Below are 18,236 nucleotides of genomic sequence, written 5' to 3' on the forward strand. Positions count from 1 at the left end.
GCCATAGAAGAAACTCATCCTACCCAGTAAGCCTTCCTGGGACGCCTCAGAAAGAATATGGGCAATGGCAGCCCCAGTGAGTCATCAAAGCATGTAGGGACATGTAATATGCTCATGTGACCCTGGACTCCATCGTGGGCCAGTAACTTTCCACAAACAGAGGCTGTGAGCTTAGTTTGGGACAGTAAAATTCTGTGCACATGGCAGAGGATATAAAAGGATCCCTGAGATATTTCCATTTTGTCTTCATTTCCTGTTTCATTTCTCTGGACTGGATTTCTAACAAGGAAGCTTTGAAAAAGGACTGATGACCCCCAATATGCCTGGGTAAATTCCACAGAGACTTTTGCAAGCCAGCAGTTTATTCCATCATTACTATGATCCTGATCTATGAACACTGAAAAATCGCTTGTATGTATATGCTCTATTAACCATTAATAACACTCTTCTTTTTTTTTAATTAAACTTTTATTTTTTAGTTACTAAAGGACTGGCATAGCATGATTATTGAGTAAACTGAATTATATATTGACCTAAGTGGCTGATCTCTTGGGATTAGAAGGACCCTATAATTGATTACATTGGTTTTCAGTAACCACTTATCATATAGCCCATTGTCTGGGAGATAAAACCAAGGCTGGAATGCCTAAGGAGACTGCATTTTTGATTGCTTGTTAACTAGTGTGGTGATACAGAAGTTTACTTTGTTACTGGCTTGGTATAACCTAATGATAGAATAACCACCAGTTTGGGGTGAATCTGCCCTATTTCTCAACAGTGTGTCCTGAATTTGGCATTGAGGTGACAAGGGGTCAGTGAGGGGCTCAAAATCAAGACAGATTTTTATCTGAATCAGTATTTCCCCCCTAGACATTGTAATCCCGATACAGAGCTACAGCACTCTCTGAGGGAGTTACCATTTGAATTGCAGGATAGTAGGTGAAGGGGTGGGAGCTCTGGCTCTTTAAATACCACTGCTCAGTGTTCCCATTCTGAATCCTGTGATTTGGTTGCTTAGTGACAGAGGAACACTCAGTCTGTCTGAAGCTGACAAGGAGCCTAGAGAGAAACTCAGCAAGGTGGAGTCTGTCTGCACTTGTGAAAATCAGCCACCACCTACAGCAATACTCAGACCTGGCATTTATAAGGCAGTTTTCATCTATAGATCTCAACACAGTTTACAAAGGACGGTAAGTATTAGAATAAATCAGCTCCTTCCTTCTGCAGTTCTAGACAGCTGAAGTGACTATCAGCACCATTACTGCTATGCAACATACTGGAGGGCAGGTGAAAAAGACCAGGAAAAAAATCTATGCTCTACCAGATTTAGAGGGGGGAACAGTGAAATAGCCCTCTGAGCTATTTGTTCCCTGGCTCAAAATGTTCAATAGCTTCCCATCCCAAGGCAATGTAATTTTTGATCTTCTCCTCTATCTAGTTTCTATAACTTTATGAAATATTTTATTTATATTTAATACACTGATTTTTGTGTAGTGCTATAGATGTGCATGACACTTTTAAAGACAAAATGACAAAGTAACTGACAGCTTAAAAAATTTGACATAACCACAAGGGTCAACAAAAAGATGTGTGGAGTGTATATTGCATATGGGATGAAGATGTGATAAATTGTGAAACCATGTGACAAGTTGTCATGTACCTTTTCCTGCCTCATCTGCCCTACTAATTCATCTTTCCAGAGACATACTAATTTACACTGGTGTGAATGTGAGCACAGCCAAACCTTTGATGTTTGCATGTATTATTCTGACTGGTTGTTAGAGGTATTTTAAAATAGAGGGAAATTATAACACAAGGCCTCTACAGCTGAGCTCTTAATTAAAGTAAATACAAGAAATTGTTTCAATAGCATTTTACAAACTCTAACACACTTGTAACCTATTTTTTCTGAAAAATACCCAGCATATACAGAATACACGTTGGTCTCTGATATGGCCTGCATAACTCAATTGTGCCTTGGCCATTTATGAATAACAGGACATCCCAAACTTATGTAAACAAAACTACACAACCCCATGATGTATTTTGTGAAGTGACTGAACTTGTTGTGTGTATGTATCCAGCACCATACCTCATTTGCAACTTGAATGCAGCAGCTGTACTAGATAAGTGTCACTTTGCACAACATGCATGAGGCATCAAGGAGAAAATAATTTTGTCCCCAATAACCCCTTCCTGTGTTTCAAATCGTGTGCAAAGGGTGTGCTAATTCAGGCCCTATTTCGCTGCTTGCCCTCCAGTGTGGGTGTCCCCCCACAATAGATGTCCCCACTATAACCACAACTGTGCTATTAATTGTCCATTAACAGCACTGTCAAGCCTACTCCTACTGCTAAAACATCACAGATGATCTAGATCTTTAGGAGTGGTACTGGCACAGAGCTGTGCTGATAAACATTGCCTGGATTTTTATATAGCGTTGGTTTTTGATGGATTTTTTAAACTATTTTCTTTGGCAGATTGATTAATATTATTACACTATGCTTAAATGTTCCAATATTGTTTGCTCTGTTAATACACCAGTGTATAAATACTACAACACTCCCCAGGATGTGCATCAGTTGGCCAAGATACGCACCCTTCCTCACACCCTTACATAATTGTTCTTAGCTTTATGATAATCAAACATTTCAATAACAGCTTTGTTACTAATACAAATAAGCTTGAATTTTGTGTTTCAGGGTAAGCAAGCTAAGGACAAGACAACAAAATTTTCCCAAAAAAAATCATGCAAGGAAAGAAGAAAGAGAAAATTAAAACAAAAGACAGTTCACTTTTTGACATTTCCATTCTTGAAAAGTTTATGAAAACCTATGAAAGGCATTGTGCCTTTTCTCAAAGCTCTGTCAGTGGCATGATCAAACAGAGCTTAAGAAAATGCATAGAAAATGAAACTATTCTTACAAAGGTAAATATGTTCTACATAATAATTTAAGATGAGATTAAAGAGGTGGAAAATAACTGCTTTGATTCTGTAACTTTTCTCTATTATGCCTTTCAAGTTTTATGTCGAGCACTCGGAGCTCTGGCAGGTGTTCTCTGGAATGGAGTTTTAAGACTGAAATAAATAACAAATATCCATTGAATTATGTAGTGACCCAGCAAGGCTGGGCTATGCTACCTGTGAGGAGAGGCAGAGGCAAACCAAGACAAAGGGATAATTTTACATTTTTAGAACTTTAGAAGGGAAAACCTCAAACTTGTACCAGGATCACAAATAATATAGACCATTACCAAAGACAAATTACTTATCAAAATAAACTATAGGTTACCAACTCATTAACTTTTGTGAGCTTGTACACATTGTGCAGTTAGTAGCAAATCCATTGTTATTAATAAGAGCAAACGATATAGTGTGTCACTTCAGAGAAAAATCAACTTTTCCTCTCCTTGGCTGTAAGTCCAATTCCACTCTTGCGGTCCTGTTTTTGGCTTCTCTTTGGTTTGAAGTGCTCCTGTAGCTGTACCTTTTTTCACTTAGTTTATCCACAAGTTTCTTCCCCTACTAGGCCCTCACTTGTCTATTAGAGACTTTGAACTGTATTCCTTCAATAGATGTTCAAACAGTCATTCTCTTTGTTCATACACTTTAGGTCCTTTGCAGGTGGGCTTCTCATTTACTGATGCCAGGATCTGTTTTCATCTAACACAGCTTTATGATCAATTTCCTTTTCCACCAACTATATATCCTTTCGGGGGTTTTCCTGGATATTCTCTCTCTCTCTCTGTGTAAGTCCGTAGATTTTATTTCTCACTATTTCTCTAATAGTACCTGCTCACATACCTAGGTCTATTTTTTCTGCTTCTCCTGATGTGAAACCTTTCCTATTTTCCTTCTCTCCTCCCTCTCCCTTGCCAGTCCCCTACTTTTATTTTCCTGGTCTTCTTTCATTTTATCACGTCACCTCCTACCGAGGCTCCAGGTCATCTGTTAGCTCAGCATTTCGATTATTCTTCTTCTCTAACAGCTTTTATTCCAATTGTCCCTTCGGGTGCATTCCAAGCCCTCTCCCCAGCTCGAGCTGCCCTCTTGCTGTCTGTCTCTGCCTGAGACAGCATTCTGTGCTGCTGCACCACAGCTACAGCAGGTACTAGTCCCAGGGGGAGGGTGACCACAATTACACTATATTCTTACTGTGAATGTGTTCTAGACGTTTACATGGGCTTCCTCTCCAATGAATGTAGATCATATTCCTAAACCAGGTACCTAAATGTAGCCACTCCTATAAAACTGGCTGAGCATCTGTAGCTTCCAATGAATCCTAACTTTAGGTGACTAAACATGGATTTAGGTATAATGTCTGTCTAACTGTAGGCACTCAATTTGAAAATTTTGATTATAATCCTGAAAAGAAACCTGCAAATGCATCCCCTGCCTTCCAAATGTGCCATAATTAGCTATTATATACTTACATTGTCCAGATAACCAGGTTAAGAGGAGCATAGAGCACATTAACTTAGAATGTTCTTGTGCTCTTATCTCTAGAAATGCCTGATTTCTTTTTTATAGTTCCATAAGATATAAATCTAGGACATAAAATAATTCTTTCCATGCTGATCTACAGGGTCAGATGACACAATGGTAAAAATGCCTACACCTTGTTTATTCTATTCATTATGGGTACAAAGACTGGAGCTGCACCAATATAGAAAATAATGTGCTGAATGTCTCTTTTGTCCTGATTATTTAAGGAATTCTACACAATTTTTTATCTATTGATATGCAGAGGATCCTTGACTTTTGTTAACATTTATAGATCACCATTAATGTATAGTACATTTAGATAACGGTATATTTTATGCTTGGGTTCCTAAAATATAATGTGCATTTGTTTCTGTTTTGATTACACCAAATTGTAATTAAATTTTGTTTTTTAGTTTGTGCTCACAAACTCTCAGAATTCCCAGCCAGTCTTCCTCACACCTCTATTAAGGACAATTAGAGATGAACGGTATATGTTAGGAAAAGAACTCTGTATCTGGGGAATTCAGCTAAACAATCAAGACATTGCAAACCTTGTAAGTAAAATAAAATACATAATATCATATAAAAAGTAGACATTTAAAGAGAAGCTGACTGAAAGTGAAAGGATTTTGGTTTTTGTTCTTTTATTTTTGCAGTAATATAGGCAGTGATGGGTAAATTGGAAATACCAGTACCTAGCTAGAATGGTTGTATATGTAAATGAAAATGTGTAGGAAGACAATGGATAATTGTGTAGCGAAATGGCCAATGCAAATTACACCAGATATACAAACACACGTTTTTTAAAAAACTACCCTGGATTTTACACAGTTCCACAAATGTAGACCAGAAGGCCTATTGAGAAAATGAACAAACACATTCTGAGACACAAAGATTTCGATTGGGGGGTAATATGATTTCATGCCTGAAGAGTTTAATTCTTTCATATGTGCCCAAATCCAGTCAGATATCTTTTCTAATGTCGGGTCTTGATTATAACACCTATCAGGTGTTTCTAGCACACACAAACTTGGTGAGACGTATGTATCAGCTATGACAAAAACTGAAGCAATTTTGAAAATCTAACTTACTTCTCCCCATTTATACTCTAGTTTATTTACAGCCAGGGCCAGTGGAAGGATGTTTCACGCCCTAGGCGAAACTTCCACCTTGCGCCAGTCCCCGAGCCTCCTCCCTGAGGCGCTCCCCCCACGGCAGCTCCCTCCCTCTGCCCTGAGGCGCCCCCCCTCGGCAGCTCCCCACCCTGAGGCACCCCTCCAGCCCCAGCTCACCCCTGCCCCACCTCCTCCCCAAGCACGCTATCACTGCTTCACTTCTCCCGCCTCCCAGGCTTGCAGCGCCTAAGCTGATTGGCACCACAAGCCTGGGAGGCGGGAGAAGTGAAGCAGCTCACCCCTGCTCCACCTCCTCCCCGAGCACACCGTCACTGCTTCACTTCTCCCGCCTCCCAGGCTTGTGGCACCAATCAGCTTAGGCACCGGGAGGCAGGAGAAATGAAGCAGCCATGGCGTGCTTGGGGAGGAGGCGGGGCAGGGGTGAGCTGGGACGGAGAGTTCCCCTGCGTGCCACCCCCCCGCTTGCTGCAGGCGGTCCTCCCCGCGCTCCACTGCCCCAGCTCCCTCCGCCTAAATGCCGGCGGCGACCGGGGCGGCCGAAGATCTGGCCGCCGCGGTCGCTACTGAAGAAAATGGCGCCCCCCCAAATCCTAGTGCCCTAGGCAACCGCCTAGGTTGCCTAAATGGTTGCAACAGCCCTGTTTACAGCGTATTTCTGAGTGTTCAATGAAACAAACTAGCTGGTTTCACTTTGGTTTATAATCAATTTCTAGTCTGTTTCACTTTCAGATTCTTATGCATAGGGCCCTACCAAATTCATGACCATGAAAAACTTGTCATGGGCTGTGAAATCTGGTCTTTTGTGTGTTTTTACCCTATCCAAATTTCACAGGGGAGACCAGCGTTTCACAAATTGGGGGTCCTGATTCAAAAGGGAGTTGCAAGGGGGTCACAAGGTTATTTTACAGGGGTCTCAGTATTGGCACCCTTACTTCTGCGCTGCCTTCAGAGCTGGGTGGCCAGACAGCAGCAGCCACGCAGAGTAAGGGTAGCAGTACCACAACCCCCCCTACAATAACCTTGCGACCCCCCCACACACACACAACTCCTTTTTGGGTCAGGACCCCTACAATTACAACACTGTGAAATTTCAGATTTAAATAGCTGAAATCATGAAATTTACTATTATTAAAATCCTATGGCCGTGAAATTGAGCAAAATGGACCATGAATTTGGTAGGGTCCTGCTTATGCACTAATACAATAGTGTAAAGTTTTGGTTGAAAATGTTCGGGAGTTTCATGCCCCACAGATCTGTGCATGGAGAATCCTCTCTATATGGATCTCTGACTTCCTGTATTGTAGAGGTGCTCAGCTGCCCTCAAAGTACTGTAGCATCCATCCTTCCCTTGGGTCCTAGGGAGGCCTTCGCTGCTCCAGGTATCTTGATGCAGGAAGGGAGTGGGAGACTGATGGGCCAAGTGGGGAGCTGGCAGGTCAGGGTCAGGAACACACTTGATTCCCACCACCCAGGCCTAGGGGAGTGGGCAAGGCAATAAAAATGCTTTCTAGAGTTGATGTTTGAAGAACAGAAGACACTTAGGATGAATATGCTTGAAGTGATTACATTTCTGGTTATTTTGTGATCTAAGTCCAGTTCCCGGTGGATAAGTATCCATAACACACAAACCATCACCATAATTAACTCTAACTGTTCGCTAGGTTAGCAATCTCAGCAGAGAGGCCAACAGATGAATGTGCATGGAGAATTAACTATCCTCTCTCCCCAAGAGTTGGTCTCTGTAGATTAAAGTTGTGGCATATTGTAGGAGAAGCTTGCACTGCCACTGCCTATAATGTCTGTGTATGGAGGATAAACAGAGAAAGTCTGTCTCCAGGATTGTCAATCTGACACCTTCCACAAGTACTAAAAGTACACAGAAAATTTAGATTTAAAAAATATAAAAACCAAACCAAAAACTTGCCTTTGTTATCAGAAGTGTGCGGTTCTGTTTCATAACAGCAGATGTCTATTCGTATTTTGCATTTCTAGGCAATGCTTTTAGAGCGGAATGGACGTACCAACTATCCCTTTTGTACTCTAGAAATAACTCATGCTCAGATAGATGCATGGTCCATGGAGCGACTTGGAGCAGCTTTCCCTTTCAGCAACTTGAACTCCATTGTTCTAGATTATACCAAGTAAGAGAGAGGAGTGAGTGTAAGTTTGAACAGTGCTTGTTATGTTCAGTATACCCTCAAAGTCAGAACAGTTCTGATATGAAGTTTCTCCACTGAAACAATGGTTCCCAAGTTCCTCATCCCCATAGTAATGAAAATCTATTACTGGTTGTGGATAAATCCCCAGGCTGAATTTCAGTTACCCAAAATGTCTTTTTTTCCCCACCTGAATCCATAATTCAGATAAATGTAGTTCCCCTGTACTAATTCATTATAATTTCCATCTAAGAACTGGATTTTACAAAGAATGAGCTATAGTTCTCTATCTATAGAAAACTTGCACCTGAAATGGTCTTCCTTTCCAGCTAAGCATTTCTTAATGTGCCCATCATCTGAGTACTGAGGTGCCATATACAAAAGCACACTCTTGTCCCAGACCTTTGTTTACACCACTGTTAAATGGGATTATACTTGTTGCCTGTGTCTCCAGAAGCAACACTGCTGGGTCAGTCTGCAGTCACTGCTGCTGAAGGAAGGCTTGCACAAAGACAGAGAGTTATTTTGAGCCTTCAGTGTGTCAAAATTGAGGCTCAGCCTGATCTCTGGAAGTAGGAGATCCTACAGTTGAGTCTTTACACTAAGTGTGCCCTGTTTCCAGCCTCCAAGAGTTACCCTGGGGCTGTCTGCTGCAGCATCTCTGTTGAATGCAGCTGTCGTGGTGAGTAGTGAAGACAGAGGCAGTCTCTGCCATAGGTAGGCTCTAACCCACTTTGGATTTTAAAGATTAGAACCATGATCTGAAGAAGATACAGAATTGGATAAGAGCTAGTGCAGCGCATAGAGCACAAGTTTAAGGTATATTTGTTGGTCTGCTTGTGCCCTAATAGTTGGGCTAGTGTATATTGAAATGAAGCTTCCATGACGCCTTCACAGTCAGTCACAGATAGAGTGCACTGCAGTAACCTAGCCTCAAGGTGATGAAAGCATGGGCCACTGTGGCTATGTCTACATTTGAAAGTAAAAAGCAGTCCAGGTGAGGATGGAAAAAAGGCATTTATTGGCAGCGGTCAGGAACAGCTGGAGTAAGCGCAATAAAAACTCTTATCCTTCCAACAAGAGGGAGGTTTATGACAAGGTGGTAGTTGCTGCAGTCTTTTGTTCTAAGTGACGGTTTGTTGAACACAGGCTGGACTATTGCATGTTTCAGGATGCAAAAAGGTATTCTCTTTGAAGGTGACATTTATAGTCTTGGTCAGCAGATAGACATAACTAATCTATTCTCTTTTACAGGTTTGGAGATAAAGGAATCAACGGACTTGTTTCTGGGTTAGAGGGAAACAGAAAACTTCTAACCCTCAGCTTATGCTACTGCGGTTTGGAACCTGAAAGTGGGTCCAAGTTAGGCCCCATTGTAGCCCAAACTGCCATTTGGTAAGATTAAAACTCTTTCTGGAATTGTTTAACTTTGCTTGATGATTACATCACTCTTCCTTTCTAAAAACGTTAGAGAGTTGCCCTTTCTTTTTCATATTAAATCTATATTTTCACCAGGAGAGATTTTATTGCTAGCTCACATTTTCTTGTTTTGTGCTTCAGGTTTAATTAATTTGAGCTGGCTTATACTTTATACAAGTATACATTTCATTAAAAAGTCCAGCTTCAACAGCAGCCAGTTAATAGGCCAAAATTAGTCCAATTCAACCAAAAGTTCTTAGAACTCCACTATCAGAGGGGTAGCCGTGTTAGTCTGAATCTGTAAAAAGCAACAGAGGGTCCTGTGGCACCTTTGTATATATATACACTGTCTCAAAGGTGCCACAGGACCCTCTGTTGCTTAGAACTCCACTATCAGCTTTCAGTTCTCAGCTGCTTAAGGCCATCGAAACTTTAGACTGAAGTCTTGCTTTCTCTTTCATCTGATGAGGAATGGTGTTGTTTCAAATAATCAGGGCTGACTGCTGCTGGCGCTTCAGCCCTTCAAATGTCACCCATGGAACAGAGATGCTTACTGAGTTGGAGCTAAGAAAAAAGCCAGGCTACAATTTGAGTCTTCAAATATACGTTTGTTGAGAGCAAAAGCAAAGGCCAAGTGGATTCAACTTTGGAACATAAAGTCATTGTATAGTAAATAGATAAGAAACCCTGGTGGTCACCTCAGGCAGCTAGTTTAGAAGCTGCCCCCAGGCATGATCTTCACAGCCTCTAATCAACTTTGCAGTGTTTGCAGGAAAAGGTGGCACCTCCTGTCCAGTAAAGAATCATTGGTAGCATCAGCTGAAGTCGGAAAGATCAACTGCATCAATGGTAAGATTGTTTCAAGATGTTTCTCAATTTTGCACTGCCTGCAGTCCCTCTTCAATTTGAAGTGGGACAAGAAGTTCAGGCAGACTCACCTTCCATCAGCCTGGAAGAAATTCAGATCGCAGTGCATAAATTGAAGTCTGGGAAGGCACCTGGGAGTTGTAACTTCACCCCTGAATTGCTGAAGACGAGCAAGAGTATTGTACCATGGCTGCGCAGGCTCTTCCAGATCATCTAGCACATTAATATCATTCCTGATGACTGAAATAAAGATGTTATTCTGCCCCTGTTAAAAGGGGTGATAAGGCTGAATGTAGCAACTATAGTGGTATTATGCTGTTGTCAGTCCTAGGAAAAGTCTTCACTTCTGTCTTAATCTCTCAAATTAATGATGCACTTCATAGCAAAGGCGGGAATTCTCAGTGCGCTGTCAGATTTGGTCATTCCACTGTCAACTAGATCTTTACCTTGACACAACTTCTGGAGAAGCTGGATGGATTTAATATGCTATTTTAAGTACTTTTTAGAGACTTCTGTCAGGCCACTGCATCAAACAAGTTTGTAGGATGATAAGGAAACTTGCCATCTCTGGGAAGATAGTGTTGATAGAAGATTGATAGAAGAGCTCTATAATGGGACAGAAAGCTGTGTTCGAGTCAATGGCAGATATATGGCATGGTTTCTTATTTCCACCGGACTTCAGCGAAGCTGCATTCTGTCACCATCAATGTTCAATATTCACACTGACTGGTTGATGGACTTGAGGAGGCAGCTGTTGGTGGTGTTGAGCTGAATGTCATTCTGCTTCGAGATTTTGAATACCCTGATGACCTTGTCTTGTTGGCTCAGTTCAATGAAACACTACAAGCTGATGGCCAAGCTGGTTAGGCCTGAAACAATGCGCTTTGGTCCAGTTATTAATCTGGATACAACTAAATCCCTGGCTATTACCATCAAGCAGCCTCCATCTCCAGATTACAATCCCAATATTAACTTGTCCAATCAAGACATCAAGTAAGTGGCAACTGTCAAATACTTGTAAAGCATCATAGATAGTGCTGGAGGGTGCACCAAAGATGTGGACACTCGTATAGCAGCAGCTGCTGCCATACTTTGGGACCTTCAGCAGCCTCTGTGGGAGCACTGTGACATCACGCTTGCTACAAAGCTGTGGATTTATAGAACCATGAATATACCAACTCTGTGGTATGGCAGTGAAACATGGGCACAGAAAAGCTGAAGAGTGGCAGATGGATGACACTGATTCTTGTCGTCTTTGTCAGCTTCTTCACATTAAGTGGCAGGACAAGATCAGAAATGAAGACATTCATAGCAGATCCTAGCAACTGCTTGCATGAGTACTGGTTCAATTTTGGTGGCTTTTTTAGTAGACGTGTTATTAGGATGGAAGACCAGCGAATTATAAATTGTGTTTACCAAGAAATGGTCACCAAAAGCTTTGGTGGTGCGATAAGATTGCCAATGGTGGACATAAACTGAACATCCAGTCATACCACCTTAAAAACCTAGCTAGAGATCAATCTGGGCGGTGCTCAATTGCCCTGCAAGGAGGGTACATTCCTTTGGGATCTGCCATGATGATGATATATGTCTATACATTTTCACTACTGTTCTTTTATATGTAATCTGTACTATATGCTATGAGAATGTTTTAGTGTGTGCTTTTGTGGCAATGTTTTTAATGGACTCTGACATATACAAGACAGAAGATGTGACATGTATTTAAGGCACTAGAGAAAACTACATGCTGATGTATCTAAGGCACTAGAGAAAACTACATAATGAATATGAGAAACAGAATGGGATTCTAGAAAGCATTTACAATGTATGTGCACAAGGGAGAGTGTTAAAATGATCAGAGATGATTTTCCCTTTGGAAGTATACTTGCAGATATTATAAGGGGAAAAAAAAACTTTCTGGACTATTCAAGGGCAATATGTGTACTATCCATTGACCAAAGACGACATTTCACTCGGCCTTTCAGGGACCTCAGGAATCCTGAAGTGTTTTTTTCCTAGCCTCATACATTTTATTGATAAGTCTTTTCTTAGCCTTGGTAAGCCCTCTGAAATGTTTGTATGACCCAAAGCTGTTGACTACAGTTACTCTGGTCAGCTCTTTCTAATTTCCCTGTATATCTTTCTAAAGTTGATTTAATTGACTCCTTAAAGCCTTATAATCCAGCAAAGAAAGTGAATGTTTATAGTCCAACGAGCCATACTTCATGCAAGTGACATTCATGTCACTTTCAAGGAGAAAGGAGTCCCATCTTTACTCTATCTTGGACTTTGCTGGAGAAAGTATTCCTTTAATGGTAATGGTGTATTCCTAGGCATGATGCAGGATTCTGGACATTCCTACCCCAATTCAAATGAAGGAGGCAGCAAATATTAATCAATTTAGAAAAACAGCCCAATCCAACAAAGTATTTATGCACCTTCTTAACTTTGGGCACATCATTAATCACGCTGGTGTTGATGGAACTACTGACATATCTAATGTAATGGCACTGCTTACACGCCTAAAAGTTAAGCACGTACTTTGGGAGACTTAAACAGTTATTCTTGTGAGATTGAATTAGAGTCATCAAAGCCATATTTTATCTTCGACATTATCTTTACTTGATTTTATTATATCAACAACTAGAACTTCTGAAATCAGCATTCAGAGTTTTAAGTCCAATTCAAGTTTAATTAAGCCTCCTTGGTATTAAAAAGAGACTATTTACCCCAAATTTTTTCTGTTACAATTACTATAATTTTAGGTTTCAGAGTAGCAGCCGTGTTAGTTTGTATCTGCACAAAGAACAGGAGTACTTGTGGCACCTTAGAGACTAACAAATTTATTAGAGCATAAGCTTTCGTGGACTACAGCCCACTTCTTCGGATGCATATAGAGTGGAATAAATATTGAGGAGATATATATACACACATACAGAGAGCATAAACAGGTGGGAGTTGTCTTACCAACTCTGAGAGGCCAATTAAGTAAGAGAAAAAAAACTTTTGAAGTGATAATCAAGATAGCCCAGTACAGACAGTTTGATAAGAAGTGTGAGAATACTTACAAGGGGAGATAGATTCAATGTTTGTAATGGCTCAGCCATTCCCAGTCCTTATTCAATCCTGAGTTAATTGTGTCTAGTTTGCATATCAATTCCAGCTCAGCAGTCTCTCGTTGGAGTCTGTTTTTGAAGTTTTTCTGTTGTAATATAGCCACCCGCAGGTCTGTCATTGAATGACCAGTTCTCCCACTGGTTTTTGAGTATTATGATTCCTGATGTCAGATTTGTGTCCATTAATTCTTTTGCGTAGAGACTGTCTGGTTTCGCCAGTGTACATGGCAAAGGGGCATTGCTGGCACATAATGGCATATATCACATGGGTAGATGTGCAGGTGAACGAGCCCCTGATTGTATGGCTGATGTGATTAGGTCCTATGATGATGTCACTTGAATAGATATGTGGACAGAGTTGGCATCGGGCTTTGTTACAAGGATAGGTTCCTGGGTCAGTGTTTTTGTTCAGTGATGTGTGGTTGCTGGTGAGTATTTGCTTTAGGTTGGGGGATTGTCTGTAAGCAAGGACAGGTCTGTCTCCCAAGATCTGTGAGAGTAAAGGATCATCTTGTAAGTATTCTCACACTTCTTATCAAACTGTCTGTACTGGGCTAGCTTGATTATCACTTCAAAAGTGTTTTTTCTCTTACTTAATTGGCCTCTCAGAGTTGGTAAGACAACTCCCACCTGTTTATGCTCTCTATATGCGTGTATATATATCTCCTCAATATTTATTCCACTCTATATGCATCCGAAGAAGTGGGCTGTAGTCCACGAAAGCTTATGCTCTAATAAATTTGTTAGTCTCTAAGGTGCCACAAGTACTCCTGTTCTTTTTACTATAATTTTAGTTTCAACAACATTGTTATAAAACCCAAATATAGAAAAGAAAGATGAAATGCAAGTTTAAATGTGATGGAACATCAATCAAATATTTAAAATTATATTTTTGTCACAGCAATCTTTATCTAAATGGTAACAACTTGCAATGTTTGGGTGCCCTTGAGCTCATCACACCAATAGCTATGTATGCAGACAATCTTGGAAGAGATAAGGAGACAAATGCCTTACTATTCAACAATTATTCTGATCATCAAATACCAGAAGGTGAGACTATCTGGGGATGGCGCTTGGATTAGAGAAAATTATCATTTTTCAATTTTTTGTTTAAAATTATACTTACTACTAGTAATAGCCTATGCAAGCATTTACTGTACTCCCATTACATTCATGTAAAAGTGTTCTCTTCTTGGCACCTGGGACAGACAGACAAAGCATGCTGTACAGTCATTTCATGCTGTCTCTACAGTGCACTTTGTAATGTCTTGTTTCAGAGAATTTTGGTGTTTGGTGTTTAAAAGGATATGTTTAAAAAGATATCATAAAAATGTGTTTAATCTGAAGGATTAAATATGCAAGTGCTAATAATAAAATGTGTCTAGAATCCAAATTTAAACATGACAAAATAAATAAGTTCCATTTGAGCTAAAGACCAATTTTGTTTTGTAAATACCCTTTACTGTTTAATTTGCTCCCATTGTTTAATGTTTACATATTTATCCCCTTGACTGAGAAAGGATCCTCAAGATTTGGCCAGAAACATTTAAGCAGCTATGTATTTATACCTGAAAAGCAAAACCACTATGAATAAAAGTAGTGAAAGTTGCATTTGGGAAGCACATAAATTAATAACTTACAAAACATCCATTAACATCAATTTGTTTCAGAGGCTATTTAAGTTTGGAAAGTAATTCAAACTACTGTCCTTGGTCAATTCGCTCCTTGAGCTTCAAGTCTCTGATAATGATTAGTGTACCTGGAGCAGACATGTAGCTGCATAGACTGTCCACACCATTCTCTCTGCCAGGGATCCCTGCTCAGTCTGGGGATGGCCAAATGCAGTCCCCAAAACAAGCATGGCAGCCTAAAGGTGGTGGGGAAGTAGAGTGGTCAAGACATTTTCTATATTGCAATGAACATTTTCTGGAAATATTTTTTTTTTTAATTTTCATTTAAAAAGTCACGTTTATATTAATGAAAGTGTTTTCGCATTTTTCAATCAATTATAGCAGGGGAAGCCTGCATGTGAGCTGTCCAAATTCAGCATCTCTCTCAGGCAGCTTCCACCAAAATGGCTCAGATGGCTTGAATTTAAGATGCCCCCTCCCTGCAGAACTACTGATGTGGCTGTCCCAGCAGACACAGAGGGATGCAAGCTGCATTCCAAGGGTGAATCTGGCTATATGCTCTAGAGAGGAAGATAAATGGAGCATCTATATAATGGTGAATGTACTGCAGTGTAAAAGATGCTCAAACTTTCCCAAACGATAATACTAGCTAAACTAGATCAAGGGATATAAGAAATCAGAAATAAGCAAAAATAGCATAGAAACTTTGTGCTGAAATATGCCAACTTTTTTCCGCCCACAAAATTGTTATCTCTGATGGAAAAAATTAAATAGCTATGTAGATCCTTCTATGGTAAATGTCCCTCAGCATCCAGGACAATGTAAACTTGGGAGAGTGTATATCAAATAGTTAATACTGCACGTTCCAAAAAATTGTGTATAACTCCATGAATTGGCAACTGTTTGAATGGCTGTTCTTATTTACAAACAGCAGACAAAGGTTTGGGTATCCATTCAACAGCTTCTGGCTTGAACGTTGCTTCCAAAACAGGAAACTCTAACACTGTGGAAAGTAGTATGAGGAAGGAAAAGAAAAGAAAAGGCACAGTTCAGTTTTGTGTGGTTTTATTCTATTACACATAAGTCCTCATCATTGTAGTATTTGAGAATCTTCCAATAGCACATTAAGCAATGTGATTACCATCTGTCATGCGTGGTTCGGTTCTCCTGCTTCCCCCTCCCCATCATTAGATTTTAAGGCCGGGAGGGGAAGGGGGGGAGAGTCTCACCTCCCTCCTGCATGACACAGGCCATAGAATTTCACCCAGTGCTTTTTACATCTAGCATAACAAGGTGTGGTGTCTTTTAGAAAGACAACCGATCTTGATTTAAAGCCCCCATCATCCTTCCTCTCTCACTACTGCTCTTGTCTCCAGTGTTGTTGTCACCACAACAAGCCAGTAATGGAAAATCTTGAAAAAGGCCTTCTTGACTGTCATATAGGCTAGATCATCCACTGAGGCCCACCCCTGGGTAAACAGTGGGGTAGAGTTGCACTAGGCCAGAAATAGCACTAGAAATAGCAAAATGCCTCCCAGAGCTCCCTGGTGCACCATGGGAGTGTGCTTGCTACTACACTACTGGAGTATAGCTCACTACCTCTGTGCACCAGTTCTATGCAGGCTGGTGTGGAGAGCAGCAAGGTTGTTGCCCCACTTCATCCTTAACTGCTATAGAGCACTGTGCCTCAGGGGAGTAGGGAGGGGAGTAGTCCCTATGCTGCCCTGAGCTCCAGGACAGCAATCCAGACTGGTCCTTGTGAAGGCAACAAAAGGAGTGGGAAAGGGTCCTAACAGCCCTCTGCTCTTGACCAGGCTGTGCACTTGCATAAAAGGTGGGCAAGATCTGACCCATAGTGTGGCACTGTGATTATTAAAACCACAATTAAACAGCACACAAGTGGGCTGGAGTGGTCTAGTGCTTCCAGGCAGAGATGTGCTGACAAAGGAGAACTCTATTTCTCATTATTCCTCTTTTGTACAGATCATTTCAAAATTAGGTTTTCAGTCTTGAACGGTTAACCTTAGCTATTGTAGAAGAACCATTAATGTGCACTTTTACTCTGTAAAGTAACTGTAAAAATGACATTGTGGAATTCCATTTTGATTGTCTCTCTCTGACTCCAGATCTCTCATGTTCAGTTTACAAGTAAAAAGAGTTTTTTTTCTCTCAGTGCTGTAAAAGCACCTTGGGATTTGAAAGTCAAGCTGAGTTTTTTCATTGCTGTACATCACCAACAGGAATCCAGACCCAGCTGATTGTATAAGTGTATACTGTCAACAATCCAGGGTGTATTTGTGGGGCTGGTTGTTGGAAAACCACATTTTTACACAGAAACTGAACAAATTTAATATGGAGTCATTGAGAAATAATAGAAATGGAACCTATTTATGCCATTTGTACAGTATTTTTTCAAAGAACGTCACTTTAAGCTATGCAGGCTAATGATTGATCCAGTATTTTTAATAGTTATGTACTATTGACCAAAACTAAAAATCATTCATTTTTATTTTTATTAATTCATTTATACAATTCCTATTTCCTATATATCACATTCTGGTGCAATGAATGTGAACTAGCAAGACAAGCATGCTAACAAAAAATCACACACTTTTTGCCCTTATGTTAAGTATCACCATTCAATTTCATGAAAATTTTCAGAAGTAAAATACCAAAGCTCCAGATATTTGATATCTTAAACCAAGGAAAAATGGCCATAACAATATATTCTCAAGTGTTTCAACCTGCAAAATGTTTCCTGTATAGAAAATGAGGACCTGGATGAAGCTTAGAAATTAAGAATTTGCTTTGTATGAAAATGGCTTTCTGCTACTCAAGAATGTTCTTGGCTTGAGCAGGAACAATCAAACATTATCAAGTTTGATAATTTGGAAGCATACTTTTTTCTTTAACCCTACAGAAAACCTGATAATTTAAATATGAAATATGAGCTATCTTCAATGCCAGTATACAAATGCCAGGAGTATGGGAAACAAGCAGGATGAACTGGAACTCATGTTGTATGAAGAAAATTATGACTTAATTGGCATCACAGAGACTTGGTGGGACAACTCCCATGATTGGAGTACCAGCATTGAGGGATATAGCTTGTTCCAAAAGGATAGGAATGGAGAAAAAGGAGGAGGTGTTGCACGATATGTCAAGAATGTATACAGTTGCTCAGAGGTCCAAGGGGAAGTGAGCAACAGACCTACTGAGATTCTCTGGATGAGGATAACAAGGGGAAAGAACAGTACAGTTACTCCTCACTTAACGTTGTAGTTATGTTCCTGAAAAATGCAACTTTAAGTGAAATGATGTTAAGCAAATCCAATTTCCTGATAAGAATTAATGTAAATGGGGGGGGTTAGGTTCCAGGGAATTTTTTTTTTTGCCAGACAAAAGGCATTATATACATTTTAAAC

The 18,236-nt window shown here is 40.3% G+C and overlaps 1 protein-coding gene across 1 annotated transcript; it reads left to right on the plus strand.

Annotated features, from left to right (window-relative positions):
- Nucleotides 1-1,052: 1,052 nt before the first annotated feature.
- LOC117882366 lies at nt 1,053-15,894 on the plus strand. The gene is made up of 7 exons (XM_034780527.1): nt 1,053-1,190; nt 2,703-2,929; nt 4,900-5,040; nt 7,615-7,763; nt 9,033-9,173; nt 14,082-14,230; nt 15,743-15,894. The coding sequence occupies exons 2-7, from the start codon at nt 2,750-2,752 to the stop codon at nt 15,892-15,894; spliced, it is 912 nt and encodes a 303-aa protein (XP_034636418.1). The 5' UTR covers nt 1,053-1,190; nt 2,703-2,749.
- The last annotated feature ends 2,342 nt before the right edge of the window (nt 15,895-18,236 follow it).

This window comes from Trachemys scripta, chromosome 9 (genome assembly GCF_013100865.1).
Source record: "Trachemys scripta elegans isolate TJP31775 chromosome 9, CAS_Tse_1.0, whole genome shotgun sequence".
In the NCBI taxonomy this organism is placed as follows: domain Eukaryota; kingdom Metazoa; phylum Chordata; order Testudines; family Emydidae; genus Trachemys; species Trachemys scripta.

Bases quoted from the DNA above. Each gene is read 5' to 3' on its own strand.
- LOC117882366 (XM_034780527.1), top strand. From the start codon at position 2,750: ATGCAAGGAAAGAAGAAAGAGAAAATTAAAACAAAAGACAGTTCACTT. The intron at 5,041-7,614 runs GTAAGTAAAATA...TTGCATTTCTAG, and splicing joins ATCAAGACATTGCAAACCTT to GCAATGCTTTTAGAGCGGAA. The intron at 9,174-14,081 runs GTAAGATTAAAA...TTTTTGTCACAG, and splicing joins GTAGCCCAAACTGCCATTTG to CAATCTTTATCTAAATGGTA.